General features: G+C 38.0%; 1 protein-coding gene across 3 annotated transcripts in view; it reads right to left on the bottom strand.

The window, feature by feature from the left end:
• The window catches only part of CADM2 (cell adhesion molecule 2), a 609,199-nt gene that overhangs the window by 59,093 nt on the left and 522,862 nt on the right, over positions 1–27,244 (bottom strand). For all 3 annotated transcript variants that reach the window (XM_039378206.1, XM_039378204.1, XM_039378205.1), the window contains one exon: positions 9,022–9,200. In XM_039378206.1, the coding sequence (XP_039234140.1) occupies positions 9,022–9,200 (179 nt within the window). The remainder of the gene's footprint in view (positions 1–9,021; positions 9,201–27,244) is intronic.

Consider the following 27,244-nt stretch of genomic DNA (forward strand, 5'->3'; position numbering starts at 1 on the left):
AAGAAGAAAGAGGTCAAAGAGAATTTTCCCAAATTTCCCTGTTACGGAGGCATGTGTTGAAACTAAGTGGAGGCAAACAGATTGCTGATCTCTATTTTATTACAGTTGCTACTTTCATTTCTCTGAGAAATTCAGGACAGATCACTGAAATTGCTTAAACAACTCAAAACTCACTTCAATAATTTTAAGGTTAGTAAAAAGAGATAGCAGAGAATGTCAGTTATTTTAAATGGCTTTATTTCAAAATACAATCTGAGGGGTCCAAGACTAATCTGAAACACTCTATCACAGTGGCATAGCTGTACCTCAATGAAAATCACCTTGGGAAAGTGAGTGGCATCTCTGAAACCTAAAACATAGATTATTGCACTTCATTGCACTGTCTTTGACTAATACAATTAATTCTCACGTTCCTATCACCAAAGTACACTACATGAGAAAATAAGGCCCTATCTTTCTAGCTGTCAACCTGTAATGCTCTTTTCTTGCTCAAAAGAGTTCTACCTACACATGTGGTCGAATTCCTGTCACGACTCTTTGCCCTTGTATAACACATAACCATGGATGGTGGGATAAATGCAACACAGTCAAGACTTAATTTTGTTAATATTATCCAGCTTGTCATCAGGCTGGCAGATTTTTAGTACCTTAACTATTAAAGCCATCAAATAGGATAATTCACCAGCGGAATATCACAGTATTTTTTTTAATAAAGAATGCTTGATCATATTGCTAATTTATTTTAAACGAAATGATATACAAAGCAGTGCAAAGAGATTTCACTTCCTGCTTAGGGATGCTGAAAGCCATCCAGAGCTCTCCTCAATCAAGCACCAAACTAACACTTCAACATGTCAGGGTCCTTCAACTCCTCCCTGCCTCCCACCAATCAAGGATTACGAATCCTGCAGTAAATGTAAAACACAGAAATCGCTGGGGGGGGAAACAAATCCACTAGTGCAATGGCCCACAGTAATATCTAAAGAATAAAATGCTTTAACAACAGTTCTACCCTGCCAAACTTTTTTCTGTGCTTCCTCCTCTCCTTTGGTTTGTTTTTGCCTTTGCTTGCCATGAGGATTAATATGGGCGGTTCCAGCTGATAGATATACCCTCCTCAGGCACGAGGCTACCAAGAAAAACAATTTTTATCTTCCAGGGTGTATGTGGGGAGTAAACTTCCCAGTGTGTAAGAATTCAAGAAGTAAGAGCAGGAAAAAACAGTTTGTGATTGCAGCTTAGAGGATTCCATTCTGGAGGAGGGCCTAAAGACACTTCAAGGTCCCAACACAAATTTTGATGGAACCTATGCTGTGAAGAGAGATTAGGAAGACTTACAAAATTTAAAAGATTTTTTTTAAAGATTTTTTTTTTCAGGAAAATTTCAAATTTTTGTCAGTATGATCTGTTTTTTAGTTGAAAGAATACTGAAAACAAGTGGGGAAATACCTTATTTGCTGTAAGGAAAATGCTACTAGAATACTGTAAGAAACATTTGATTGAATATTTTTTTTGCCTTACAGAATATAGAAATGCAGGTTAAGATAAACTCCAGAAAAATTTACCATAATTAAAATTTCAAATAGGAAAAACAGAATAATCAGTACTAATCATTATTAACATCAAATTATAGATGTTAGAAATATTAATGGCTTGAGACAAGCTAAGTGTCTACTTTTCTCTGAGCCTCCATTCTCTTTGCATGTGATCAGAGATCTCAGATATGAAAGTTCTCAAAGTTCTGGTTTTTTTGCAGAAGCTTTCCCTGCCCCTCTCAGCCTCCTAAGCATTTTTACCTGTTTCCATTTGGTCAGAACCTTCCCAAGGTTCCCAATCTCAGCTGGAACTGAGCACAGTTCTGATGTATCACTTAGCACTAGCTGTCATTTTAAGCAATATCAGTAGCTACAGTACCATTTTCTTCCTTGAATTGAGTGAAAACCTGATCAACCTATTCTCAAAAGAAAGGTGAGTTATAGAAGCACCACGTGAGAAAGATAGGGACAGGATACCCTTATTTGCATTCCACAGCACCTAATGGTGCAGGAAAGATTTCAGCTTAGAAAAACTACTAAGTCACTTTAATATTATCTTTATAGTTTGAATTTTCTGAATAATAAATGATTTAGATGGAAAGAGAAGATCATTAGCAACTGTTAGACTATAACTTTATCATCAGTCTCAAGTGAAATTATTCTGTGAACAGTTATATTTTCTTCATGAAGATTGCACATGATCTTCACAGGCATGGTAACTTTACAATCCGACTTCTCAAACAGAAAAGCTCAGATGAAGTAAAGTTCAAGAAAACTGGGGGTATAAGCAGTAGCAAAGTGTGAAGTACAGAAAAATTAGAGAGTAAGCTTTGCTACTGCAGCAAATCACTGATAATAAACTCAACAGCACCATTTCAGAAATACATGGCACTGAAGGTGCCCTCATTATAACTCAAAACCAACACATAACCTTTTCTTTTTCAGGAATCACATAAGAAATTCCAATCAAGAACTATCACATTTATCAGTTATAAGTATACACAGCAAATTAAATATTTTCAAGAGTTGTGTGTTATTAGAGACATTATCCAAAACTACAGGCTTTTAGAATACACATGACATCCATTCAAATAGGAAAGAATTATATATATTTGAATATATTGTTAAAGGTTGGACCTGGAGAGACATTTGCTGCTGATTAAATGCTCTGGGTTCAATTATTTCAATGAGCACTCTAGCAAGAAATTAAAAAAAAAAATAAAAAAAATAAAAAATTTCTTCCATATGTTATCTAACAAAATCAGTTTATTTTCAAAGTGTTTTTTTCATGAAAAAGAGTATTTTAATGTAAAAATGTAGAAGTGTCAAATGTATTCCCCAAAAGCGTTAGTGTGGTTTGGAATGTTATTTACTTGACCTTTCCAAAATAATTTTAAGCTTATCTGGAAAAAAATTTGTATCTTATTTTTCTAAAGTCATCATAAATGAAGAAAGATCAGTTCACTCAGCTCAACCATACACCCCATTATTCAAGTATTTATCAACAAAAAGCAATTTCAAAGTAGCTGCCTTGAGAGGGTTCAGGGATAATAGCTGGACAATTCATCCATAAAATTAAGCCAACAATTCCACCATAAGTTTTTTGACAGACTTTTCATACCTGAAAATGTCAACTAAACACTATTCTTCTTTAGTCCAGTAATAACAGCTGTATTACACAATGATTTCTTAATTCATCTGACTGTGTTGTGCTTTAAGGTTTGGACCACATCTTCTGGAGAAGTCAAATTTAATAATATGATAATTATTTAATAGCTTAATGCCATTTTAGAACATTGATATATATGCAAAATCAAAACATTTCAACACAATTTGAAGGGCTGTGCTTTGAAGAATAACATCTGTATGAAATTATCTGGGTGTTTATAATGCTACCTTTGACACAGGGTTTTAATGACTTGCCTTCTTAGGCCTGACACAGTGTAACCTTGCTCCTCCTCACTTTGATTTTTGCTGAAACTATCCAGCTGATGTGGATTTCAAAGGATATGACGATGATGGAAAAAAGAGATGTCTTCCTGGATTATTTAGCAGACTCTGATTGCTTTTGCTTGTGGGTATGTATGCACGCATGCATGGTGGGGAAGTGGAAGAGAGAAAAAAAAGAGATAGTTTAGGGGGAAGGAAGGCTTTTGAGATAGAGTCTTCAAGAGCATTCTTTTATTTATTTTTCATCAGAAAGCTCAGGTTCCTCTGTCTCTGAGTCTCTATCATCTTCTTATAAGATGGGAATTGGAAAAACTTTTCACCTTTGTTTTAAGGACTCAAAATTGAGACTTCCTTCTTTTAATTCAAACGCAGATATAAAAAAGCAAAATCTCAGAACTAGAAGGCACAGATAAACAAATGCACTAATTTTCTAATTATATCCTAAGATGTCTTCTGAGTCCCACACTCTTGACATGCCTCGATAGCTGAAAGGGCAATTTTGTGGGTTTTTTTAACCAAAATTACCCACTATTGCTGCTCCACGTGGATGCTGTTTCCTTTCCTTCCCACCACCCCTCTGCCACTCCAGTGAATATTTTTTTATGTGTTTTTTGATGTATGGTTATGATGATGAGGTGTCCAGAAACACTACATAAGATTTATTAGAGTTCTGTAGTGAAAACATTTGCAAATCAAAAGATCTATTGCCTATCCAGTAAGCTTACTTTTCCAAGAAAGCAGAAAATATCATCACCTCCTCGGTTTTCTTTCAATTTACTGTTAGACTCAGTTTCTACTTTCTTGGAGAGATTTGAAAAGTATAAATTTAAAAGTGCACCATGCTAGAATTATGAGTGGCCACAGAAGATGAGCTTCTATATATGTATTTGGAGGTAGGATTTAATAAACCAAGGTGTGTGGTGCAGATTTGGTATAGGCCATTTACCAGATGTGGAGAACAATCAATCACAGAGATTTACAACTGGAACAAAAATGGAGAGAAAAAAGGTGAAAAAAAGACCACTGAAGGAAGAGAGTGAATACAAGGGATAGGAATCCAGGAAATGCAGAGTGTAAGATCATAACTAATGAGAAAATGAGACCAGGGTGGAAAAATCTGAGAATCTACTGAAGGGAAGCAGCACAAGTACAAAACTGATTGGAATTGCCTACTTCCAGGCCAAACAGCAAGAGAGGCCAAACAGCTTGTAGAGTTGGGAAGTGAAGAGATCAAGCAGCAGGCTTAAACAAACAAAAGAGAATACTTTTCCCTCAAAGCACGTAACTCAATTCAGAAACTTGTTGCCACAGGTTACTGTGAAAGCTAAGATGACAAATGTTTTGAAATGGGACTGGACAAGCAGGTGGAATATAAATAATGTTATAGTTAGGAAAGGTGCAGTGGGACCTTTGGTCTTACGCACTGTAGGAGATCTTCTGTTTGAAAGCACTTTTCAAAATACTAATGAGGATGTAACTCGGTCTTTCAGCTGCCTTTATTTGCAAAAAATAGCTTGCCTAAGAAAAAAGTACAAAATAGAGAGGCTGAAGACAAAGGAATATGTTATGACCCTTTTTATTCTTTAGAGATACTAAGTAACTGGCTCAAATGCTTTGTATGTATAATATGGGCAATATTATGTATGTAATGTATCTATAATTAGGGCAGTAAGAACTGCCTTGACCATCCACAGCTGCTGATTCATATTAATTTCCATATTGCTCTTCTAGAGAATTGCTACATGACACATTACAGCTCTGAATATTTCAATTAATTTAATGCTTGTCTGTAGATTGGCGTATCAGGATATTTCACCAAGGTTCTCCATTTCAAAGAGGTCTGCAAATTGTCAAATGCTGCCATTAAGAAGGTTTCTCAATGGTGTGGACTTGTGTCACTCACTCCAGTGTGATGATGAACTAAGTCTTCAGCAGTGACCTCCAGAGGTTATGAACTACTCCTACATAAATCACAGGTGTTATCTTCAGCTTGATTATGATGGACCACCTCCTTCCTCTACTCCAGCTAAGTCAGTGCACTCATTACCTAAGCTTTGCAAGTAGAATCTCTGGTTTTGGGCAGAGCAACATGAGTCTGACAGTTTGCTCTGTTTGCTGATGATTAATGACAAGTATTTGGACAAAGGTAAACAAAAATTCTTAATAAATTGGAAGAGAGTGAAAATTGCCTGGGGCACATTACCAAAGAAAGGGTGTAATATATCTAGCCAGAATGTGCACTTCTAAAGCACCAGGCTTACCAATTAGAATACAGAAATGACAACAGCTACAGGCATTAAAGCTTGTGCCTTTGTTACTGCAAGAGACAAATGTTTGAGCAAACTACGTCTTGCCTTTGTACTTCTGCCTATAAACTCTGACTTTGTGCCCACCCTCCTGCTTCACAAAGTATTTTATGACATTCATTATTAACAATAAATGTTAAGAAAAATTAAATTAGCAGACATATTGATTCAGCAAAGCAGCATGAGCATATTTAATAGTCCATGCCGTTAACTTTATTCAAATTTGTTCAATTTCTCTGAAGTCCGATTTCTTTAATTATACTGCAAATCTAAAAAGATTTTTTATGTTATCAGACACTAATTGCATTGGACAGATTGCCATTCATCGCTTATAGCAATATTTATTTCCAGTGCTGTCCCTTAACATCAAAACAGTTTTACCTCATCATCACTTACTGTGGAAAAAATACTACTTTTCTGTATAATTTTGTGTCTAGGTTGGTCCAGTTAAAGGAATGAGACACTCTTTGCTTGGTTTGTATAATTAATATATATAAATACTTTGCTTGCCTTTAACTTCTAATTATGATAAACTATTCCTTCCATTTTTTAGGCAATCCTCTCTCTACACTAAAGCTGTCTAAATCTTCTCTCAGTTAGGAAGATAACTTAAGGAACTGACAGAATTATTAGATTGAGTACCACTGAGAGGGGCATTTCATAGGGGGGGAAAAAAGAATAGAAGCCAGATGAAGCTTTTATAACATTAACAAACAGAAAGACAGAAAATCTGTCAGAGTAGAAGTGAAAAAAAGGAAAAAAATGTAGTCCACATCAGGTATACATTAGAAAAGAAAAGTTCTGAATCAGGTTGTACTCCCCTGCCTCTGCAGAGGATACCTTCCATTGATGTCCTCTGTTTCCTCACATGGAAAATCTGGCATGTACTTGTATTAGAAACCTAACATTCAAAGTAAGAAGGCATACTTATGGGATAAATCAATTCTAGCAAAGAAGTAGGACAAAAAAATTACATCAACACATTAAGCACAGGGGAAGGGATGAGAAATCAAAGGATGCTTCCAGATATATTTAGGAAGATAAAAAAAATACATCTTCTATTAAATGGAAGGATGCATCTCAGAAAGTGATAAAAAGTAGGTTTTTTAGCCCCCAGAGAAATAGAGAGAAAATATTGTATAATTTGGGGAGGATTATGTTTCACTAGAGACATTCATGAATATAATGAGCTAAAGAAGGGATAAGGCTGCTTAAATTGATCTATACAACTGATTGTTCTACACTTGATAAAATAATTGTGTCAGTCTCCTCTGTACTTAAAATAAACCTAACAGTTCTGAAGTGAGCAGTGAGTTGTTAAGCACTAAACATCATCTCATACTCTGTCACATCACCCTCATTGTTTCAGAAGCCTCGGAAGCACCTGACATTTACCTTCTCTAGTTCCAACACTGGCATTGCAGAAATGCAATTAGGAAAAACTCTGGTACTCATAACAGAAGAGGTCAGCAATGAGGGAGCTAAACCTGATAACGTGCCTAATGTGCTGCCAAACATAACAGAACGCCTCCCTGATAATGAATGATTTTACAGACTGCCACCAAGTTGTTGCAAGATAATCAGACCGACAGGGGGGCAACGCCACTGTGAGAAAGACACACAGGAAATGGGGAAATATTCTTTGGTAGAGTCATCACTGATGGGAAAAAAATCTTACCATTATCAAAGGTCATATTTTCAGAAATAATCACGTAAGTAAATTGGGCAGAAAAGACGAATCACAGAAGTTTCAACACGTGGCAAGCGCAGAAGCCATTATCTCATCACAGGCAGTGCACTTTGTGCCTGCAGCCAACAACCACCACATCACCACCTCCAGGATGAAAAAAAGACATTTTTTTTCTTTTTCTCTTCTTGCGGTAACCAATGTAAGTCGAGGTTAGAGGGTTTAGTTTTTCTGCTTGCCTTTAATACAGAAATACTCAGGCAGCAGCACAGGTTCTGTGTTCCTCATGCAAAGACCTCCTCCTTACTTGTGCCACTAATTCTATATAAACTAGTAGTGAACTTTAAGAAAAATGAAAAGTAATCTAAGGGTTTCTTTTGACAAATGACATTTCATCAACAGTGCCAATAAATAGCTCCTTACTGAAAGCAGCACTTATTAGAAGTTTTATGCCAAATACCTAAAGGCAGGTTAAACCTTGAGTGAAAAATGTTTTTGAGACCTTACAACCATCAAAGAAACATGTATTTGTTATAACCAAATTAATCATGAGCAAATAAAATCTACATAATTCTCATGTCTATTTACAACTATCATTTTCATTAGATTTTTTCATTTTATTTTGTCAGTTATAAGAAGTCACATTTTTAAAAAAAAATACACAAAAAAAGTACCTTCATGAACTACAGTGGAGCTTCTTCCTTTACATTCACTTAGATTAAAATTCAAATTATGGAAATCATCATCTTCCAGGAATACATACTTGTGATAAGAAAACATCATGTTTTGAGACTGCTAGATCCACATTGCAAGTCTGTATTAAAGGTAAATCCTAATTTTGTATTATAGTTTCTCCTGTACCTGTTATATCAATCTATTTCACGATCAACTTGGAAGGCAGCTATTCCTTTCACGGGATCAATATTGCTGTCTAATTAATTATGGAAAAAAAAAATCAACAGGAATTTAATATGAACCTTCCTGTTTTTCAGTTTTATTAGAAGTAGTATAATGAATTAAGGACATGACATAGTTTTGACGATTCACTGTAACAATAAGCCAGATGACGACAAGCTAACTCGTATAAGCAGGCTACAACTTGTGTGAAGAATCTGATTTCCCATCTTTGGCAGTCTATAAAAAACTACACAGAAAACTTCAAACACTCATCTGTCTGGTATTTCTCTCCATATATCCTTTTGTGACCAGCTTTATCTGAACAGCTGGGCCTGAGGCAAGTGTTTTTAAAACAGTACCTACATACTGCAAAACATTTTTACAGGTCCTTACTTACCAAAAAGTTCACAGCGTAAGCGACTATATTTTGTTTAAACTGTATGAAGAGAGGCATGATAACAAAAGAAAGATAACATCCATCCCATAACTAGGTGACAGCATAAATAGAAGTGCAATTATACTACCGACTTTTTTTCTTGCTGTTCTTTCTGTAATGACCATAATGTCATTACAGAATGTTCTGTAATGACTGTATTGGCTTGAAATGTTACATATGCATTACATGCACTAACAAGAACACACTCACCATGTACTATCAGGACATATTCTGTGCTGTTTCGGCCAATAGGATTTTTTGCTTCACATCGGTATGTGCCATTGTCTGTTTTGTTTAGGAAACTGATGCTTAGAACCCTGCCATTGACAACCATTCTCTCTGGATCTGGCAGTTCTCCACCGTCCTTTGTCCACAGTACTGGTTCTGGCCTGTTGGAGGATCCAAAGCAATGCATTTATTTAGATACGTGAAACATGTATATGCAACATATGCATCAGAAATAGTAGCATGAGAGACTCATGAGTAGCAGTCGACCATCAAAGAGTATTCAACGACAGCTGGAATTACTGGATGTAATGAACTGTCACTATTACAACCTCACCATCCCAGATGTCAGCCAGCAAAGAAAGTGAAAGAACAAGCAGAGAAAAGAAGAGAAATCAAAAAGGAAGTAGAAGAGTACTGGAACAGGCCAAGATCTTTCCTAAGTTAAAAAATAGTTCTTGCAAGGTTTTAGGGCCCACAGTTTGGCAAGGTGCTTGGCAAGCTAAGTGAAAGCAGCTTTCTGTTTGTGTGATGAACAATGTGGTTCTGTGTGGGTGGCAGGAACCAGAAATCACGGGAGCAGGGTGGGTGAGGTACATGTAAGTGATTTGTAAATGGATTCTCAAATTATTTAGGCCATTCACATTCACAAGTACACTCCCATGCACCGAGGGTTTTCCCTGAACCAGGCTTATCAGTCTCAAGGCAGCACATCTTACACACAATCTAAATTTGTTTCGGTTGCTGCATTGTGTCACAGACCATCCCTTTTCCCGCCCCTTCTGCATCCTTCCCTCAAATAATTGCCTGTTCCACGTTATCACAAGCGATGTAAGATTTAACTTAAAATCCTGGATTTCCTTCTTTTGCGAAACTTTTCCTCTTGTGCCTCGTGCACTTGCATCAACCAGGCCAAAAGCAATGCACTGGCAGTGATAACCCCCTAGGCAAGTTAAGGGCACCACAGAGAAGGGAATCCCGCAGATTCACATATTCCCAGATTCACACCTTCCCACTGGCAAGTGATACCTAACTCTTTCCTAAGGACTCTCAAGAAGCTCCCCAGTTCAGATTTGCCTAACAGACAGCAGGATGTGTTTATTACTGCTATGCAGCCTTCACTCACACATAACAAGATATACTTTCAAATTTATATGAGGCAAATCACCAAAAATGCAGACTCATGACTGGGAATGAAAAGTTGGCTTCCTGAATCCTGTCTGTGTCACAAGCAGAGCATCTCAGGCCCTTAGATACTGATCACTCAAGCAAGATATTTAACAGCCTGGGGGTTCACTGATACCTTACTTGTAGCTGGTAGCTCTGTACACTGTAACCCAAATATCAATCTCTTTTGGGTACATTATTTAAGTGATTTCAGTCCAAAGCTGTTCTAGATTGGCACATATATTTGATAGGAGAGCATTACATTATATTATCCTATCGAAATATGCAGTTGTATGACTAAGTAATAAAACAAAATATGATACAGTGTTACAAAATTAGCAGTTGCCAAAATGGTCATTAGTCTTACTCAAGAAATAGTTCATTTCATTAATTTGAAGCAGGTGTTCAAAGCCTATTAAACTTAATAAGTGTTAAGAATAAGAATTAAACCTAAATATTTAAGGAGAAACATTTTGCCAAAATGTAGCCTCATGCACAGAAAAATAGCCCTAATGATTTCAATGACATGATTTTCTTTTAAATTAGGCAAGACATGAAAACAGGGAATTTTTCTGAAATGCACTTACCGCTATATAATTCATTTAACTCTTTAAAATAAAAATACTGTGGGTCCCTTCCAACTCAGAATATCCTGTGAACATCTGAAACATCTATCTTGAAACATAACAGATTTATACATGTTTTAGTGATATTTGTTTGACACCCTGCTAAAACATCACTGAACTTAGACTGGTTGTTCTCTGAAGTTATGACTTTTTTCGGAAAATCATATACCCAGAGAATGAAGCAAGGATTAAGAACTGTTGGTGTAATGGGCCTTATTTATGCCTCACCATAAATATGTCATAATACTCCTCCTAAGTGCACTTCCATGAACTGGTATCTAAATGCACATGACAAACAACACACACACCTCCTCTCTGCTTAGTGCGAGCAGAGACTCTCGATGTCCACGCTGCTGCAGAAACATTGCCCTGCAGAGTTCCCAACATCAGGGTGTGATTTGCTTTGATGTGTTAAGGCGGATTTGTTCAATTTTCTAGCAAACTCCTCATTGTCCTCATTGTTTCCCCTTTACCAGCTCACTGTGAATCTGCAATCCCAGGAGTGGAGACTCTGAAACACTTCTGCTGCAATGTGCACCATTACCTGCACAAATGGCGTGTTAAAGCAACTTCTGTGCAGTGGTAATTTATGGAACTTATGTTTTAAATTGAAACTAGATGGCGTATCCTAGGGGAAAACCCATAGGATAACAAATAAGTATGAAATGGAGACTCAGATATAAATTATTCAGGGGCTCTGTCACATTGTAATATCCCAGCTGTAGTCTTACACAGAGCACTTAGCTGTGGTTGCAAAATGATGTGCGGCAGAAAAATCACAGCTTAGAGAGAGGTAGGTCTGCATACTGTGGATGTTGGGGAAGCTGCTAATTAACAGTTAATATTAAGCCATCCTGTGCTGTATTGGTGGCAGCAGCAGAACAATTCCTGGGCAGCAGGCCCGTAGTCAACACATCCTGGTCACCAGGCACAGCTCTCAGGCACGATGGTGCCTAAAGTAGCAGTTCTGTCACAACCACAGAATTAAATTTTGCCTGTGCTGCTTGGAAGCTTTGAGACACTCTGGTCTAAATGATTCACCAGTTAGGCAGGAGTGAGCTAAGAACATGAGACATGCTCATGCACCCAGGCCATCGTGCTGCTGTGGTCAGCGACAAGGGGATGGCTGGTTAAGGAAAGCACATGAGTACGTCCCTTTTCTGTGGTCCATTCCTCCTGCACTCTGCCAGCACCCACAATCATTCTGTCAGGGATGCTAGAGGGCACATCTCTTGTTCTCTTTTGTACCTACTTGATATTTAGACCTGTTGCCTATGAATGTCACTAATATCTTTTGGAATCTGCTTATAATGTCCATCAACCCAGCCTCCCGTAGCAATGAATTCTGGAAGTTCCCTACCTGCTATGCAAAAATGTATTTACTTTTATCTGTCTTACACTGATCTCCTAGCAGTGGCAATGAATATTGCAGGATATGGTAAGTAACACTTCTGCATATTATAATCTTGTTATAAGTTATGACAGCCTTGTACTTAGCAGGCCCCTCTCTCCCCCTCTTTCTCTGTTTGAATTTGATACATTCTGAGATTGTCAGCAGGGGAAAAAAAATTCAAAAAGAAAGGGCAAAGGAATTTTAACTTTAGAGTATATTGGCTGTTCTTTGATAATTGCCTTGGTACCTTCATTGTCCAAAGTACAAATGCAGCTGAAGCACTAACGGGGAAGCTTTCCTTCTCTGACACAAGGCACAGACAAGTTCAAAGTCCCCATAGTTTATCCTGGGTGCAAACCCAGAGAGAGGTTTTTTTCTCTTAGCCAACATTTTGACTTAGGTTTGACACACTAAAACACCTGACAAATATGTACACCCCTTCATATCAGATATTTTTCCTCATTGCACAAATCTCTAACACTGCAGAATTTCAGTGCTTTTTTTCATACTAATGGGCTGCTATAATGCTATCTATCCCTGCATGGACTGGAACAAATAGGGTGTCCCCGTGCCTTGGGTTTGCTCTTACTTCAAGTTGAAGCCATTTAATACCTATTTTTCTTCAGACAATCCTGAAAACATCTTCCTTGGAGCCCAGCCCCTACAAAATCAGAATAAACACTTCAGCCACTAATGCAATTGCACGCTGCTCCCTTCACACGTCTCCTGGCACAAACAAGCTCCCTGACCCGCTCTGTCCTAACAGGAACACGCAGCCTGTTAGTTACAATACACTAACCCAAAGAACTAGTCTGTCCTCCCTTTTCTGCTGCATTGGAGAAGAGCTGCTTTTCTATATCTGTGGTGTAATCCCTCCCATGTGGATGTGGCTAAGTGAAAATGAGCTGTGCTACCACTGAGACCCTGCACTGGGCTGAAGGAGGCAGCAGAGCTGAAGCACCAGGGTGCTGCCTGCTTCCCCTAAACACAGCTCTGCTTCTGGCTTACCCATACTAATTTGCTCCCGGTGTGACACCTTTTAAAAGAAAAACCAAACAAATTAAGCATGCTGTACTGATGAAATACTTCCACAGACACAGCTCAACTGTGGTAGCCCCTGATATTTCTTTGACTGGTACGTGTGGCTTTCACTGATTTGACTTTGCACTCAGCTGCTCACAGTGGCATTATCAGGACTGTGTTAAACAGAAAGAAACCAGAGACACCAATCACAAGCATTATGAACAGTAATGTCTCTGCCTGCCCCCCAAGAAATCTGAACTCTATACTTCCTCTGATGAACTGTTAAATGGGCTTAGATTTCATTATAAGTCATGTTTAATCCTAACGGAAAAGCCCAGAAGCATTCAGTGACTGACTTATAAAAGGGAACTGTTTTTTAGGATAAATAAATGATTTTGTTGCATGTCTTCCTGTTAGCCTCAAAACCTGACATAAAAAGCAACAAATTTTGGTATTCTTTCCCAGTCAAACTGAAATGGGACTGCAATGAAGGTATCAAAACACTGGTGTGAAGTTGCACAATGACTCATGTTTTATACTGTGGAACAGGAGTTCTCTTGCAAGTAATTGAACAAAGAATTCGTAAATAGAGCAAAACTGTTTTCTAATCTTGAGATTAAGAAAACTTTTTTTTTTCCAAAATAAGTCAGAGAGAAAACTAAGGGCAAACTGAAATGTGTTGGAAAAAAAAAATGTTTTCAAAACAAAAGTCAGATTTGATTAGAAAAGAACACTTGGGCACTGACACCTTTCCAACAAGTGTTTCCATAACATGAAAGTCAACAATTATATTTAAGTCCACACTAATATTTTCTTTTTATAGCTGTGGCCTTTAAAATTACACAGTAATATTTAAAAAAAATACTTTTTTTCCATCCCCTCCTCTATTCTTAACCAAAGGACTGTGATGTTTCAGTACTTTCTTATAAATCCTCCTTTCTAGCAATATTTTTATACCCAACTATTATAGTTAACTTACCCTTCATTTAAAAATGATACATATATCTATTGTATTAGCTCTTCCTTCTCAACAAAGTGAATTTGTGCAATGCAATTCAGTTGCACTTGGAAGTTCTTGGCTCTATTAATTTTTTTTTGCCCTTTTCTGATTTTTGTGTACAGAAAGGTCATGTACAAAGTGTTCTTCATGGAGACCTTGCTAAACAACACTTGGATAAGTTACTGGCCCTTAGTAATAGCACATGATAACCTTTCTGTTTCCATAAGATCACACTCAAAAAAAAAAACAAAACCAAAAAAACCCAAAAAACCAGACCAACAACAACAACAAAAAATGCCACCTTTTTACATGTTCAGTCTCACTGAGGATATTATCACCCAACTGGGTATCTAAGCATCCTGTCAAAATTTTGTAGCCGGTGTGGGTAAAAATAAGAAGGATAGAAGAAGAATTTGAGGAACACTAAAAAGACAACTACACTCATTATTTGAGTACAGTCCTCTCAAACAATACCTTTTACTTCTCTAAACAGGGTTACACTTGTGTTCTCTGAAATCTATAAAACCATAATCTAGTGGATATGTTCAAATGAGTAATGGAAAAGGTATCACAACATTTATCAGAGTGTTTCTTGTCGAAATCCTGCCGCAAAGTTACAAGTCATCCAAGGGAACGATTGCCTTATTAATTGGAAACATAGTTTCTCTGTATCAAGAAACTGGGTTTTTAGCTTTGTCAGTTAATCATCCAGTTCAAAGTCTAAACCCTGAGGGAACCTCTTGTTTATATAAAGCCTCAGTCTGATGAGTCATTTCGGGATGAGCTGTTTTGGGAGCATTTCATTTATCAAAAACATCAATACCCACAGTCACTGGTCTTTCATAAAAGGCTTGGATAGATGGTTTTTATTTTATGAGATTAGAACTGTCTGTGATCTTGTAGCTCTGCAAAGCCTGAGTAAGCTTCATACAGTGTTTTTCTCCCCAGAAGAATTAGTAAAGAATATCCTAAGTACCTTTAATGAAGTTCTCTCTCTTTTTTTTTTTTTTTTTAAGAAGGAAGCTTTGAACATCTGAATTGTCTATTATATTTGTCTCTATTTTTCTTTTTAAGCATCTCAACCGACATAACGTAGCCTAGGAACATTTATTATATCCTATACTAACTTTTTTAAATGGTTAAGAATTAAATTACCAAAATAGATTAAAAATGAGGTGGCAACAAACTATGGATTTCCACTGCTTACATCATAAAAATTTGACAAGAATTTAAGCTATAAAGACAGCAGGAAAAACAAGAAATGCTGAAGACAGTTACAGTGTATTATGCCTTTAAAAAAGTTGCTTAAATAATAAATATATAGAGATAATAAGATTCTCAAATGGTGTTAGTATTCATCATTTACAAGAAAAAAAAGAGAACCCCAAAAATTAGAAGAAAAAAAAAATAGAGCACAAAAGGAAAGCAGACAATCCAAACCAAACCAACCAACCAAAAAACCAACCAAACACCCTTCATTCCTTGCCTTTTGTCCTAGATACAGATGAAGCCTTTGTTTTGTTCATCACAACTGTACTTGGGTGACAGACCTCCCTGCTTGCAGCTTGCCTTAGATAAATCCACCTACTGGATTACTAACCATGTTGATGTGATAGACTAAATTTGCAGCAGAGAGTCCTTATCCCTCAGCAGACTGTGACATCAACCGATTAAAGTGAATCACGAAGAGTCTTTTCAAAGCAGAGATATTTATCCTTTTACCCAAAGATACAAGTATATCTCGTTACAGGGCAAAAGAGTAATTTTTTGCATTCATATTTCCTCCCATCTACACTCCAATCTTTCCTTGCAACCTCTTTTCAGGTTCCTTCCAGGTCAAAAACCTTTGTCTGTAGGAACCTGACTATTATACCAATTATAATTGGAACTGTGAAACCACTTATCTGCAGCTTTTCCTTTTGCACATATCATGTACCTTCCCCTTCTCATCCTCAAAATGTTTCCTTTGTTAGTCATTTTCAAGAAGGCAAGGTAATATCAGACTAATATTCTGAAAAGTGCATAATCTATATATATATATGTATGTATATACGAAGTTTCTTACCTAATTCCTGTATTATTCACTATCCTCTCAAAGAAGTGCAAAAACCCTGCTGTGAATAACATTTTGGAGAATGGCTTTCTCAAAGTCATGAGACAGATCAACAAGAGAACTTATGTGAAATCAGAAGAATATCAGTGAATTGTATCAGAAATATCCCTTGTATTCTACTACTGGAAGCAGCAGGGAGGCTAGAAATGGACAAAAAGATTGCCTAAAAAAAAAAAAAAAAGAAACCCAACCAAAGTTTGTGAGTGAGATGCCACAGGGAAGCGCCCAGAATTTCATTTAAATAAACACCCAATCCATTGCCACTGAAAGCACACGTGGGGGAGTCCCCTACTTGTTCACAAAGTACCGTCCTCCCTCAGGCAAGTGTAATGCAGGAGGAAGAAGCAGACACCAAAGCAGTGTGCTCACTGCTGTGAGTGATCCACTGGCCTCCCATGATCCCCATTAGAAGTGGAAAAAATGGTTCAGGGAATTATGGCTCATTATCAAGAGTCACTGTGTGTGTGTGTTGGAGAACCAGGGTCTTGCCAGGGTTAGTTTGGTTGTGCAATTCCCTCTTGCCTGCACACAAACGTTCACAGTGGGGAAAAAAAGAAGAATCTTGTGCTTATACCCTCCACTTTCTTGACACAAATTAAGATTAAAAACATTTCACGCTTTCTAAGGGGCTGTTGATTTTCTCCAACCTTTTTCTTGGGCATCTGTGTCTGCTGCTTCCTCAGAAGCAAGTGGGAGCACTGCAGATGTGCTAATTTTAACGAGCTTTCATAGCAGAGAACAGGAAGGGCCTTCAGCTGCCTGGTCTGTATGGTTCCCATCCTATAACCTCTCCCTCTTCTATTTTATGCAAATCTCTCCCACATTTGTCATATATTCCACCTACTTTTGAACTTCTGGTGTCTCATTTTGCCCCTGCTCTGATTTTTTGCATTCTCTGAATCTGACCAACTTCCCCAACAACAGATTGGACATTTCCACTCCTTTATTATTTCTCAAGATGTTTCTGCACCAGGCAAGCAATTATACTCATAAAAGGCAAAATTTGCTGAACTACTTTATTTTTGCCTTCCCTCATCATGAATCTAGAAACACAAAACAGAGGAGAGAGGAAGAGGCTGCCATATTTCCAAATTTTCAAGGCCAGCCCATCACCTGGGACCAAATGGAAATGAAGAATACAGGCACACTGATGCATACCATAAAGAAGAAAGGTAAACCTATTTTAAATACACCATTAGGTCAGGGAATAGGCAATTACTTCATTTTGTTTCAGAATAAATCTGAAAAAGATCTGGATATTTTAATGCATTTTTAGTAGTTCAAATCAAAATGCCTAATATTTTAGAATATTTTTAGTAACCAGCTAATAACCACACTTTTTTATATGTATTTTAAAGTCCAAAGCTCAAAACATCTCAAGTTCAGAGGCAACATTATAACCTCTACAGCTTACAAACAGGTTTCATAAAAAGTGCTTTAAAATCTTCTGTCTTTAGAAAACAATGGTACTTATGGCTATACTGTTCATTTTATGTTGCCAGTTTATAAATAATTTATATTTCTTTTAAAGTTTGACTGGGGGAAAAAAGAAAAGTCCTCCACAAAAGTGTAACATCACTTTCAAAAAGATTCCTGAGGCTAAAAAGGCAGAAGGAGAGGTATAGGCCAGTACAGCAGAAGAAAAGAAAAGAAGAAAGAAGAGAAGAAAAGAAGAAAGAAGAGAAGAGAAGAGAAGAGAAGAGAAGAGAAGAGAAGAGAAGAGAAGAGAAGAGAAGAGAAGAGAAGAGAAGAGAAGAGAAAAGAGAAGAGAAGAGAAGAGAAGAGAAGAGAAGAGAAGAGAAGAGAAGAGAAGAGAAGAGAAGAGAAGAGAAGAGAAGAGAAAGAAGAGAAGAGAAGAGAAGAGAAGAGAAGAGAAGAGAAGAGAAAAGCAGAACTAAACAAGAAAACCCAACCCAAACCAAACAGAAACAACAAAACACTAATCACAAACAAACAAGAAAATAAAACCAAAAATACCAAACCACATTAAACAATCTTAAGTCATAAATCCTGCCTTACTTTGCGGGGAACGGAGACCTTGCAGAAGTGACTGCCACTGTCAGCTAAATGACAAGAGCTCAAGGACAAAGCAGTAGGTAATACTTTACAGGAAATATCACTGTTTTGGCCTGGACTTGACCACAGATTAGATAAGGTGTTTTCCAATGTCTGTAAAGTAGCAATGCCTCTGGTTTTGTATCAGAGCTCTTGTAGTGAAGGCCTGGCACGGCGAGATTGCACAGCCTTGCACCTGGTTGGGTGGATACACAATTATTATCTGCTGTGCAGTCGTTCAGCAGCCCCACAGGCAGTGGATAAGATATCCTTAATGACATATCAATAATGAAGGGCAAGTGACAGCCTTGTTTTTAGGAGATTGTGCAAGAAAGCAAAGGGCTAGAGACCCTCTCCACAAGGTGCATCTCCCCTGCTGCAGCAGGCAGAGGGGGAAAGGGAGACTCCGTGAAGAAGAACGGAATTCTTCCGGAGAATGGGAAGTCAGCAGAGCCTGAGCTTGAGGCAGGGAAAGATGTGAGGTCTACTTGCAGAGAAACACTGGTGCCCAGAAAGCTTCTTTAAAATTCTGGAGCTGAAAGTACTTTGGATCAGCACTGGAGCACGTCATACGCCCGTCCCCTGTTCTGCCTGGGATTGGTGCCACATATTGATGTGCAAATTACAAAGACAAATCCCTTGCCTTTCAGCCTCATAAGCTAAGACCTACACTCTCAGATAAGAGTGGGGAAGTGGGAGGGGAGAGAGGAGAAACTATATACAGATAAGTGGATATAAAGAATAATTGTCACACCTTGCTTAAATATTTTATTGCTGTTCCTAAGGGCTTTTTTCTTTCCTGTCAGAGTACAGCTGGAATGATAAATGGCATGTACGAATTTTATTCACATGAAAAATTGTTGATTAAACATTGAAATCTTAATGGCCTGGTTTCACTATAATTCCAGTTCTATAGGTTTCTAATTATGTAGTCAGTGTTGAAACAGCTAAATCTTTGGGCTTCTTATGCTTCTGTTTACACCTTGTTGATTCCTTCTTAACCTTTAAGAGCTATTGAGAAATTAGTAGATTATTCTTTTTCATCAGCTGTAAGTAAAGCAAGACTATAAGAACAAAGGACGATAGAAACTGCCATGGATTAAATGGACAATATCTGAAAAAAATGTATTTCAAAGACATGCAAATGTCAGCAGTATTAAGATAATATGGTGCTCAAGTGGATGCATCAGAAAGGCTGCTGAAAATTACTGGGATTAACCAGGAACTAAGTTCTTAATGTTAATGAAGGAAGTACTGCTGGGGATAGGAAAGCAGCAGCAAAGCATAATGATAGGATGTGCACACCGTAGTTACTATCCAGAGGAAAATAACATCTCGACTGGCAGGCCTGCAGATCTGTTTATAACATCATGTCTCCTCGCACCAGCTTACAAGCATACTGCATCCCCAGCCAGAGGAGCAAGAGAATACTGATTTCTCAGAAATAACAGAAAAAAAAACCCAGCAGAAAGAGCTTCAGGACCACTTATTTTAAATGCTTTACATTTTAAATGCTTAATTACAGGATTAAGAAAGGTACATTTCCTTAAACTAGGTTGTCTAATATAGGCTATGCTAAAGTACCACATCGAGACTACAAAAACGAGGAAGCAGAAGGTAACTACTGTCACACCACATTTTCAGCTCCTTTTCCTCTTTTTCCTTAATCAGTATTTTGTCTGCTGGTCATATCCCCACTGCCAGTTGAGGCCTGAAGTGTATATCAAGGTATCGATGAGGAAATATTATTAGGAAGTTTCTTTTCCCCTTTGACAAGCCAGGATTTTAGACTGCTTAGATATTTCAGGCTGACACATGGATGGATACTCACAAGCCTAGCTTGCACCGTTTTTGCTAAGAGCTGTGTCCCAACATTCCTAAGAAACTTTGGTATAATAAGCTGAGAAATCCCATCTAAGAAACACCAGCTGCATTTTTTGAGTTCAGGTCAAACGCTTGCTGGCATGAGAATCAAAGAGGAAAATGAAGAGTGGCTGATTCATTTCCGCTTCTTCCATTAAGTAAACAGTTGAAAATCTCATTCACAGTTACTTGCTTGTCCAAATACTACTTGTTTGAAATCATTTGCTGCTGATGTAAGACACAGCCAAGGAGAAGCCTCATTAAACTAAAATTCCTTCCTGCACTTGAGGTGCAGTGACAACACACGGAGAGCTGATAAAAGTACCAGTGCTGCAACTTGAATGACAAGCAAGGATTATACAAAGTCTTTAGTACCAACCCTCATTAAGCAAGGTATGCACTTCTTGACTTTCAAAGAACATCATGAAGTTTGGGAGACGTAGCAAAATATCCTCTTTTCACAAAAGAAGATACTATTAATAACTAGCAATAACAACAACATTTCTGAGGTCTTCAGTTGAATAGTGGGCTCTTCTCAGGAAGTAACCAAGTGTTTGTTGCTATTTATAACAGCTTGTAGGAGCACCAAAGGAATGAAAATATACCATAAAACTTTTGTACCTCAGGTATTTTTTTTTCCACCAGTGTCAAAAAAAGCTGATGTTGAAGTGCACTGTATTAAACCACGATGAATAATAAAATGCTTTATGCTTTCCAGATAATATAATGCTATCTTAATAACAATACACTGGGAACTCACGATTATTTGTGTTGCAGAGCTAAGTCCTACACCACGGTTTGTGTCAATTCCTTTTGCATCTAAAAATAACTTATGAAACAGTAATACAATAAAGGGGAAAAGAGACAAACATTATTTACTTACAGGAGTTTGCTTTTCTTTTCCCAAACGTGTCATTATCTCCAGACAGAGGGGAGTGCTTTGGTTCGCGCAAACTTCTCTCACACAGAAAATTATTCATTAGTACCTTCATGGTAATAATTTTAGCACTGTAAAGGAGATATCTTCAAGCTCTCTATGGGATCCAGCTCCATTAGCATCCAGTCTAGCAAGCCACAACAGCCTATGTTCAAGGCTTAGCAGCACAGGAACAGCTGCACTGAATCAGACAAAAAGCTCAGCTCCCCCAGTGCCTTATCTCCAACACCAGGGATAAGCAAATGCCCAGGGGAGAGCCCAAGCACAGATCTCAGGCACTTCTGACACCAAGCACAGTTTAAAAATATTCTGTAAACCTTAAGGACTTGCCTTCTCATGAACTTACACAGTTTTTCCTTGAATTATTGAGAGTTTTTACCATCTGCCATGTCCATTGACAACAAATTTCTGAAGTTTACCAGCCAGTTTATGAAAAATTATGTCCTTACTTTGCAAACACCTGATTCATACTGGTTTAACTTAACCATAACATTTCTACTTGAAGAGAGAATAAGCCAGCAATCCTTAACAACTATCTCTGTGCCATTTACAGTTTTTGAAATATTTTTAATGTTTCCCTTCTAGACCAAATAAGCCACCACAAGGCATATTTTCTGTGCCCTTCAAGGAACTCCAATGTTTATAAAACAGGCTTTTCCCTCTGCCAAAGGGATTTCTCCCCAAAGACTTTGGTATTATTCAGATGTCCTTTTTATATTTTTTTAGTATTTGTGAAGCTCAGATGTCAGTTCTACAGAAATGCACATTCTGGGATCTCTCCTGAAGCCTCGTTGACCTGAGCTGGCAAGGTGGTTGGCATTAAGTTTCCTGTCACTGTTCATAATTCATCAATCTCATCCTTGAATTCCCTTTGACTGCCTGGGTGAAACCTTTTGGTCCTGCTGACTTCTTACTTCTCCACAGTCCATTTAAGTAAATCTTGCTGGTGAGAACCTCAGAAAAAAAGGGAATCATCAATTGGTATGTTACCAATAACATACTCCGTTTCCTCTACCACAGTAAATATGAATGTAGCAAATTCTTCTGGCTTTCCCTTAAAACTTGATCCTTGGTTGACCTTAAAAATGTCTGGCAAACTTCCTGATAAATTTCAGAAAAAATTAACTACTTTTAAGTTTCTTTGTTAGTTGCTGCTTAAACACTTCCCCCCCCCTTTTGGTGGTTTGGCTTACTGCTTTTTTATATTTAATCTGCCAAAATCTAAGAATTTTCTCTTTCCTTTGGGAAAAAACTTCAGCTTTTCAAATTATAGCTTCGCCTTTTTTTTTTATTACTTTGATTTCTCTTCTGTTTAGCCTCACCAACTTCTCCTTCTCAAGTGTTTTTGCTTGGTGATGTGTATTGACCCTGTGGTTCTGAACTCTTTTTTTTCTTTTTTATTTTTCTAACATAGTCCTCAGGCTGCCTGGAAAGATTTAATTCTCTTAGTTGCCCCTTATAGCTTCTTTTTAACAAGATTCTTCGCCCTTATGTAGTTCCCCTTTTTGATGTTGATTACCATATAATTGCCCAGGCTTTGGTTTTTTTTCCCTCTAGGTGCAAAAGGCAAGTAAATACATTTTTAAGAACGAGTTGAACGGAGATGGTACTGAGAGGTCCCTCAGACTGTCACTCCCAGCAAACCAACTGACTCCCTTTGTAGCATTCCAGAAACCACGTGCGTGAGGTAAGAAGGCAGGTTAGGGATATTTGAGAGCAATAGAAAGTAAAAAAAAAAAAAAATCCCAAGCAAAAATCATCATTAAAAAGCAATAGTGAGTAGAAACACTGTTGTGTTTCCCTCATGCCATCCCCCCCAGACACCCACACCCCCCCTGCACCCCGTCAGCTGGCCCAGGTCTGTGCCCTGAGCAGCCACGGCTGGTTCTCCTGCTCCCACCACGAGGATACCACAGTCTACCCCATCAGCTCTTCTTAACCCTTGCTGAAACCATTACAATTTCACCTTAAAAGTGACCAATGCCCTGTTTCTAAACCAAAACAACGACAAAGCACATATGTACAGACATAGCACCCATTCCCTGGAGCCTGGGAGAAAGGGGTGGGCTGGGGGGGAAAGGTGTTTTTGGTTTTTGTTCCTTACCATCCAACTCCATTTTAACCGGACATAAATTACATTTTCCCCTCACAGAGGCTGTTTTGCCTCTGACATTAGCTGGTGAGTGACCTCCCTATCCTCACCTCATCCACGTCCTGCTGAGGGGGGCTGTGTGAGAGTGGTTGGGTGGACATGGTCAACTCACCCCAGATGGGCATGTGGCAACTCCCCTGAAGCATGGAAAGAGATGCACAGGAAAAAGACACAGGGTCCTGTACTAAGTGATAGACAAGTTTTTTTTTCTGTTTCCCAGCATATAAAAACTAAACACTCTCATCTTTTTTTGTATTATTTTGATAATGAATGGCTTGTGACGTTCTTCCCTTGTAGAAAACTGTTCCCTGAAACCTCTGCTGCATAACACACAGAAACAGGTATGCATGCAGCTCAGCACACACAGCTGTGATGAAATTCTTTATTCAGTGCCCCACTAGCCAAAAAAACAGTAAATTCACCCCTGTCTCCCAGTTCAATCATTCCCTGACTGGGTTACCCACCATTCAGAGCCCTGACATGGCTGCTCAGCCTGCTTATAGCAAGTTCATAAATGAGGGGCACATCAGGCAATCAGCTACAGCAGTTTCTTGGCTGTTCTCTGCTCCATGTGGTTCTGCATCCTGCCAGTCCACTGCTTTTGCTCTCCTGTGCAAGGCTACAAATCACAGACTCTGTCTTTCCTACGTCTTAAATAAACAAATAAGTCTTGGAAAAAGTTTACTGTGGTGCTTTAAATAGTAAGCCTTGAATCTGGAAATCTTGTTTTAAGCAGCCAGACTCAGGTCTGAGAAATCCCCGAGATCTTCCTTGCAATAGGAGGTCAGACTACCTAAACCAAACAATGAATAATCTGTAATTCACACTAATAATAAAGTGTGTTAATTTATTAGCGTTCTTAACTCTTTCCTGCTATGCCTGTCAGAACCACAGTCTCACTTATCTTGTCTCCTCCATTCGAGGTTGTGCTCACCAAAGAACAGTGTTAAGCTCCTTTAAAAGTTTGGTGTTTTACCCTGCCAGCTTACAGCACGTACATGTTTTTGGGGTACTGTGTTGCTATAAATGTGGGGCAAAAATGCAAATATTTCATGAGCTGGTGCTCCCCATGACACTGGGTGTTTCAGATAACATCTGCTATACATATTCTGGAGTTGTGAAGCAGAGTAAGTGTGATGAGCATGACTTGCACTGAAGGAGCAATACTTATGTGTCTTTTTGTGCTCTATTGCTTATGGTTGATTCAAGACCTCTATAATTTTGTGTGTAAGTGTAGCTAATTACTTGCCTACAGAAACTGAAATATCTAAAAGATTGGGCATCTTATCTTCTCCCAAAACTTTTTTTCTCATGTTTTAACTTCTAGTCTAGTACTCAATTAGAATTACCAATGCTGTATTTCAATTTTATTTATTATTCTATTTCCTGGGCCTTTTTATTTTAGAATGTGTTTCTACCTGAGAGCGAGGAAAAGAATTATTTCAAAAGGCATACACATGCAAAATGGATTTAAGGAGCACTAAAAGTGCTGCTTGTAGTTGTTTTTCACACTGTACTTTCTGCACTTTTATGGGTAAACACTGCAGAAAAGGGACACTTAAAAAAGAGGAAAAGCAATTACTGAATTGAGCCTATTAGGCAATGTGATTATTTTACAGAACACTAAAGGGGAAGTTCTTAAGCACTGCAGGAGGCTTTATTGTAAAGTGTAATTTTCAGACAGGTACTAATGCTCCCACCTGTTTCTTTTTGTGTCACACTTTTTATAACACCGATTTCCCTACTCCCTGCAAAATTCTGGGAAAAAAAAACCTGTGGAAGGTCTGAGCTCTGAAAAGAAGATACAACCCCCAAGACGGACAGGATGTTTAACACAAACTAAATTTAATCTATTAAACATACAACCTGTATCTCAGCAAAAATGTTACTCACTTTTTAATATATCATCTACCATATCATGGCATAATTTTACAATGAAGGCGTAATGTCAATGAAAAATTGGTGTAGAAGGTTACAAGAATATTTACATTATCCTTTAAAATAATTGTTTTTTTCTTGGAAAGACAAACTATCTATCTGCACAGTTTCACCAGGCAGATTTTTTTCTACAATGTGATGCTCTTCATAAGATCTTAGAGCATTGTACTGAAAATGAGCACTCAGTAAACATAGCACGTAACAGATGCATGCTAAATCAAGGCAGGAGATCTCATTAGCATGAACTCCTCCAAAACAAAAATAATTTAAAAAACTGGTCAACTATCCAAAGAAAGTAATTGCAGCAACGATGGCAAAGTACTGGCAAATGTTGCCAAGTTTGACTTCAACAGAGATTTGGGCTGGCATCAGTGACCATTAGCTAGAGTTATTTTATAACTAAGCTGGACATACGATTTGGATGCTGAAAAGGTGCACTGTTGTTAACAGTTATGTATATTCCAACCCACAAAACTTCTGTCACTCACTACGTGATCAGTGTTATGTTGCACACGATATTTTTTGTTTGCCTTCCAGACTGAAAGAGCTTGAATTGTAGTGTTTGATACCAATAAAGCTTTCTTTATATATACACTGCTGCCTATGTGGGTGGAGAATGTAGGTGCTTAACCCACAAGTCTGGCTGACAATAAGACATTTCCCTGTGATTGACAATAACCACGGGACTCAGAGTGATTAACATCAGCCAATATGGAACATATCTCATCAGAACAAATTAACAGTAGGTTAGTTTGGAGTTAACAATTACCTACTCAAACAGAATAAGTTCTTCTTGGAGAAGTGGAAGCTCACACTTCTCCAAACAGCAAAAAATATACAGACGGCCTAAATAGGATAAAGATACAAAGATGAAAAGGCAGCGTTTAAAAAAAAAAAAAAAAGACAAAGGAGAAACATTTCAAGAAACTAGAACAAGGGTGAAAAGACAGACAACACAGAGATATCTACTGCATTTGTAGGAGACAGGCTGTATCTAACTGCTGAACAAGACAAATTCAAAGCAAGACAACTCGGAATGGACAGAGAGCAAGACAAAAGACATGAACAGAAGAGCCTGAGCTATGCTGAGAGCTGTTCTCCAGTGATAAGGAACGCAGGGCTGGGAACTGTAAGGAGGGTTCCTTACCTTTGTCCAAGTCTATACCCACAAATACAATACTTATTCCTATATACGTAGGCTTTTATTCAAGCATATATTTACAGAATCTTGCCCAAAGCTGACATGTGTGTCATGTGCCCCTGGAAACTTAAATGTAAACTCAGTGTTTAAGAAAGCATAAAATAGACAAAGGAAGAAACTTCAGTTAATGCTAGTTCTGGGATCAAGGCAAAGGACACAAGGGAGACTCCCAGTTTCTCAAATGCACAGCAGTTTTGTTCAAAACCATCTACCTTTCTGCTAAGACAAAGATTGTCTTGATCAAAATATAAAACAGTGGAACTCCAGTACCTAGCTTCCCTTAATTCTTTTTCACCTGCTTGATTATAGCTCTAGGTGGTCCTTTCCAGAGAAACCTGGAAAAAGACTCCTATAATTCAGGATTTCTACGAGCATCTGAAGCTTAGGAGAGAAATACTTTGATACCACATTCATATTTTGCTAGAGTAGTATTTCATCCTGGATATGGGCAAATTCATCCAATTTTCCAAATCATTAATATTTATTGATACTGCCTGAGCATCCAGCTTGGGCTGTGGATTCATTCTGCACGGTGATTTATAAACACAGGAACATGCATGCTTTTGCAGATTCATTATGATAATTCATATAGGCGGAGTTGATACCAGCATTTCTTTCTAGGCTGCTAGGTGCTCACGGCACAATGCAGATAATATTCTGCAGTGAATTAAATTTATGTAGAAAACAAGATCATTTCCTACAAAACCTCCATCTCACCTGCCAGAGAAGCTGGGAAGTGT

The sequence above is a fragment of the Pipra filicauda genome, unplaced genomic scaffold (genome assembly GCF_003945595.2).
Source record: "Pipra filicauda isolate LSUMZ 115617 unplaced genomic scaffold, ASM394559v2 scaffold131_size2509542_pilon, whole genome shotgun sequence".
Classification (NCBI taxonomy): domain Eukaryota; kingdom Metazoa; phylum Chordata; class Aves; order Passeriformes; family Pipridae; genus Pipra; species Pipra filicauda.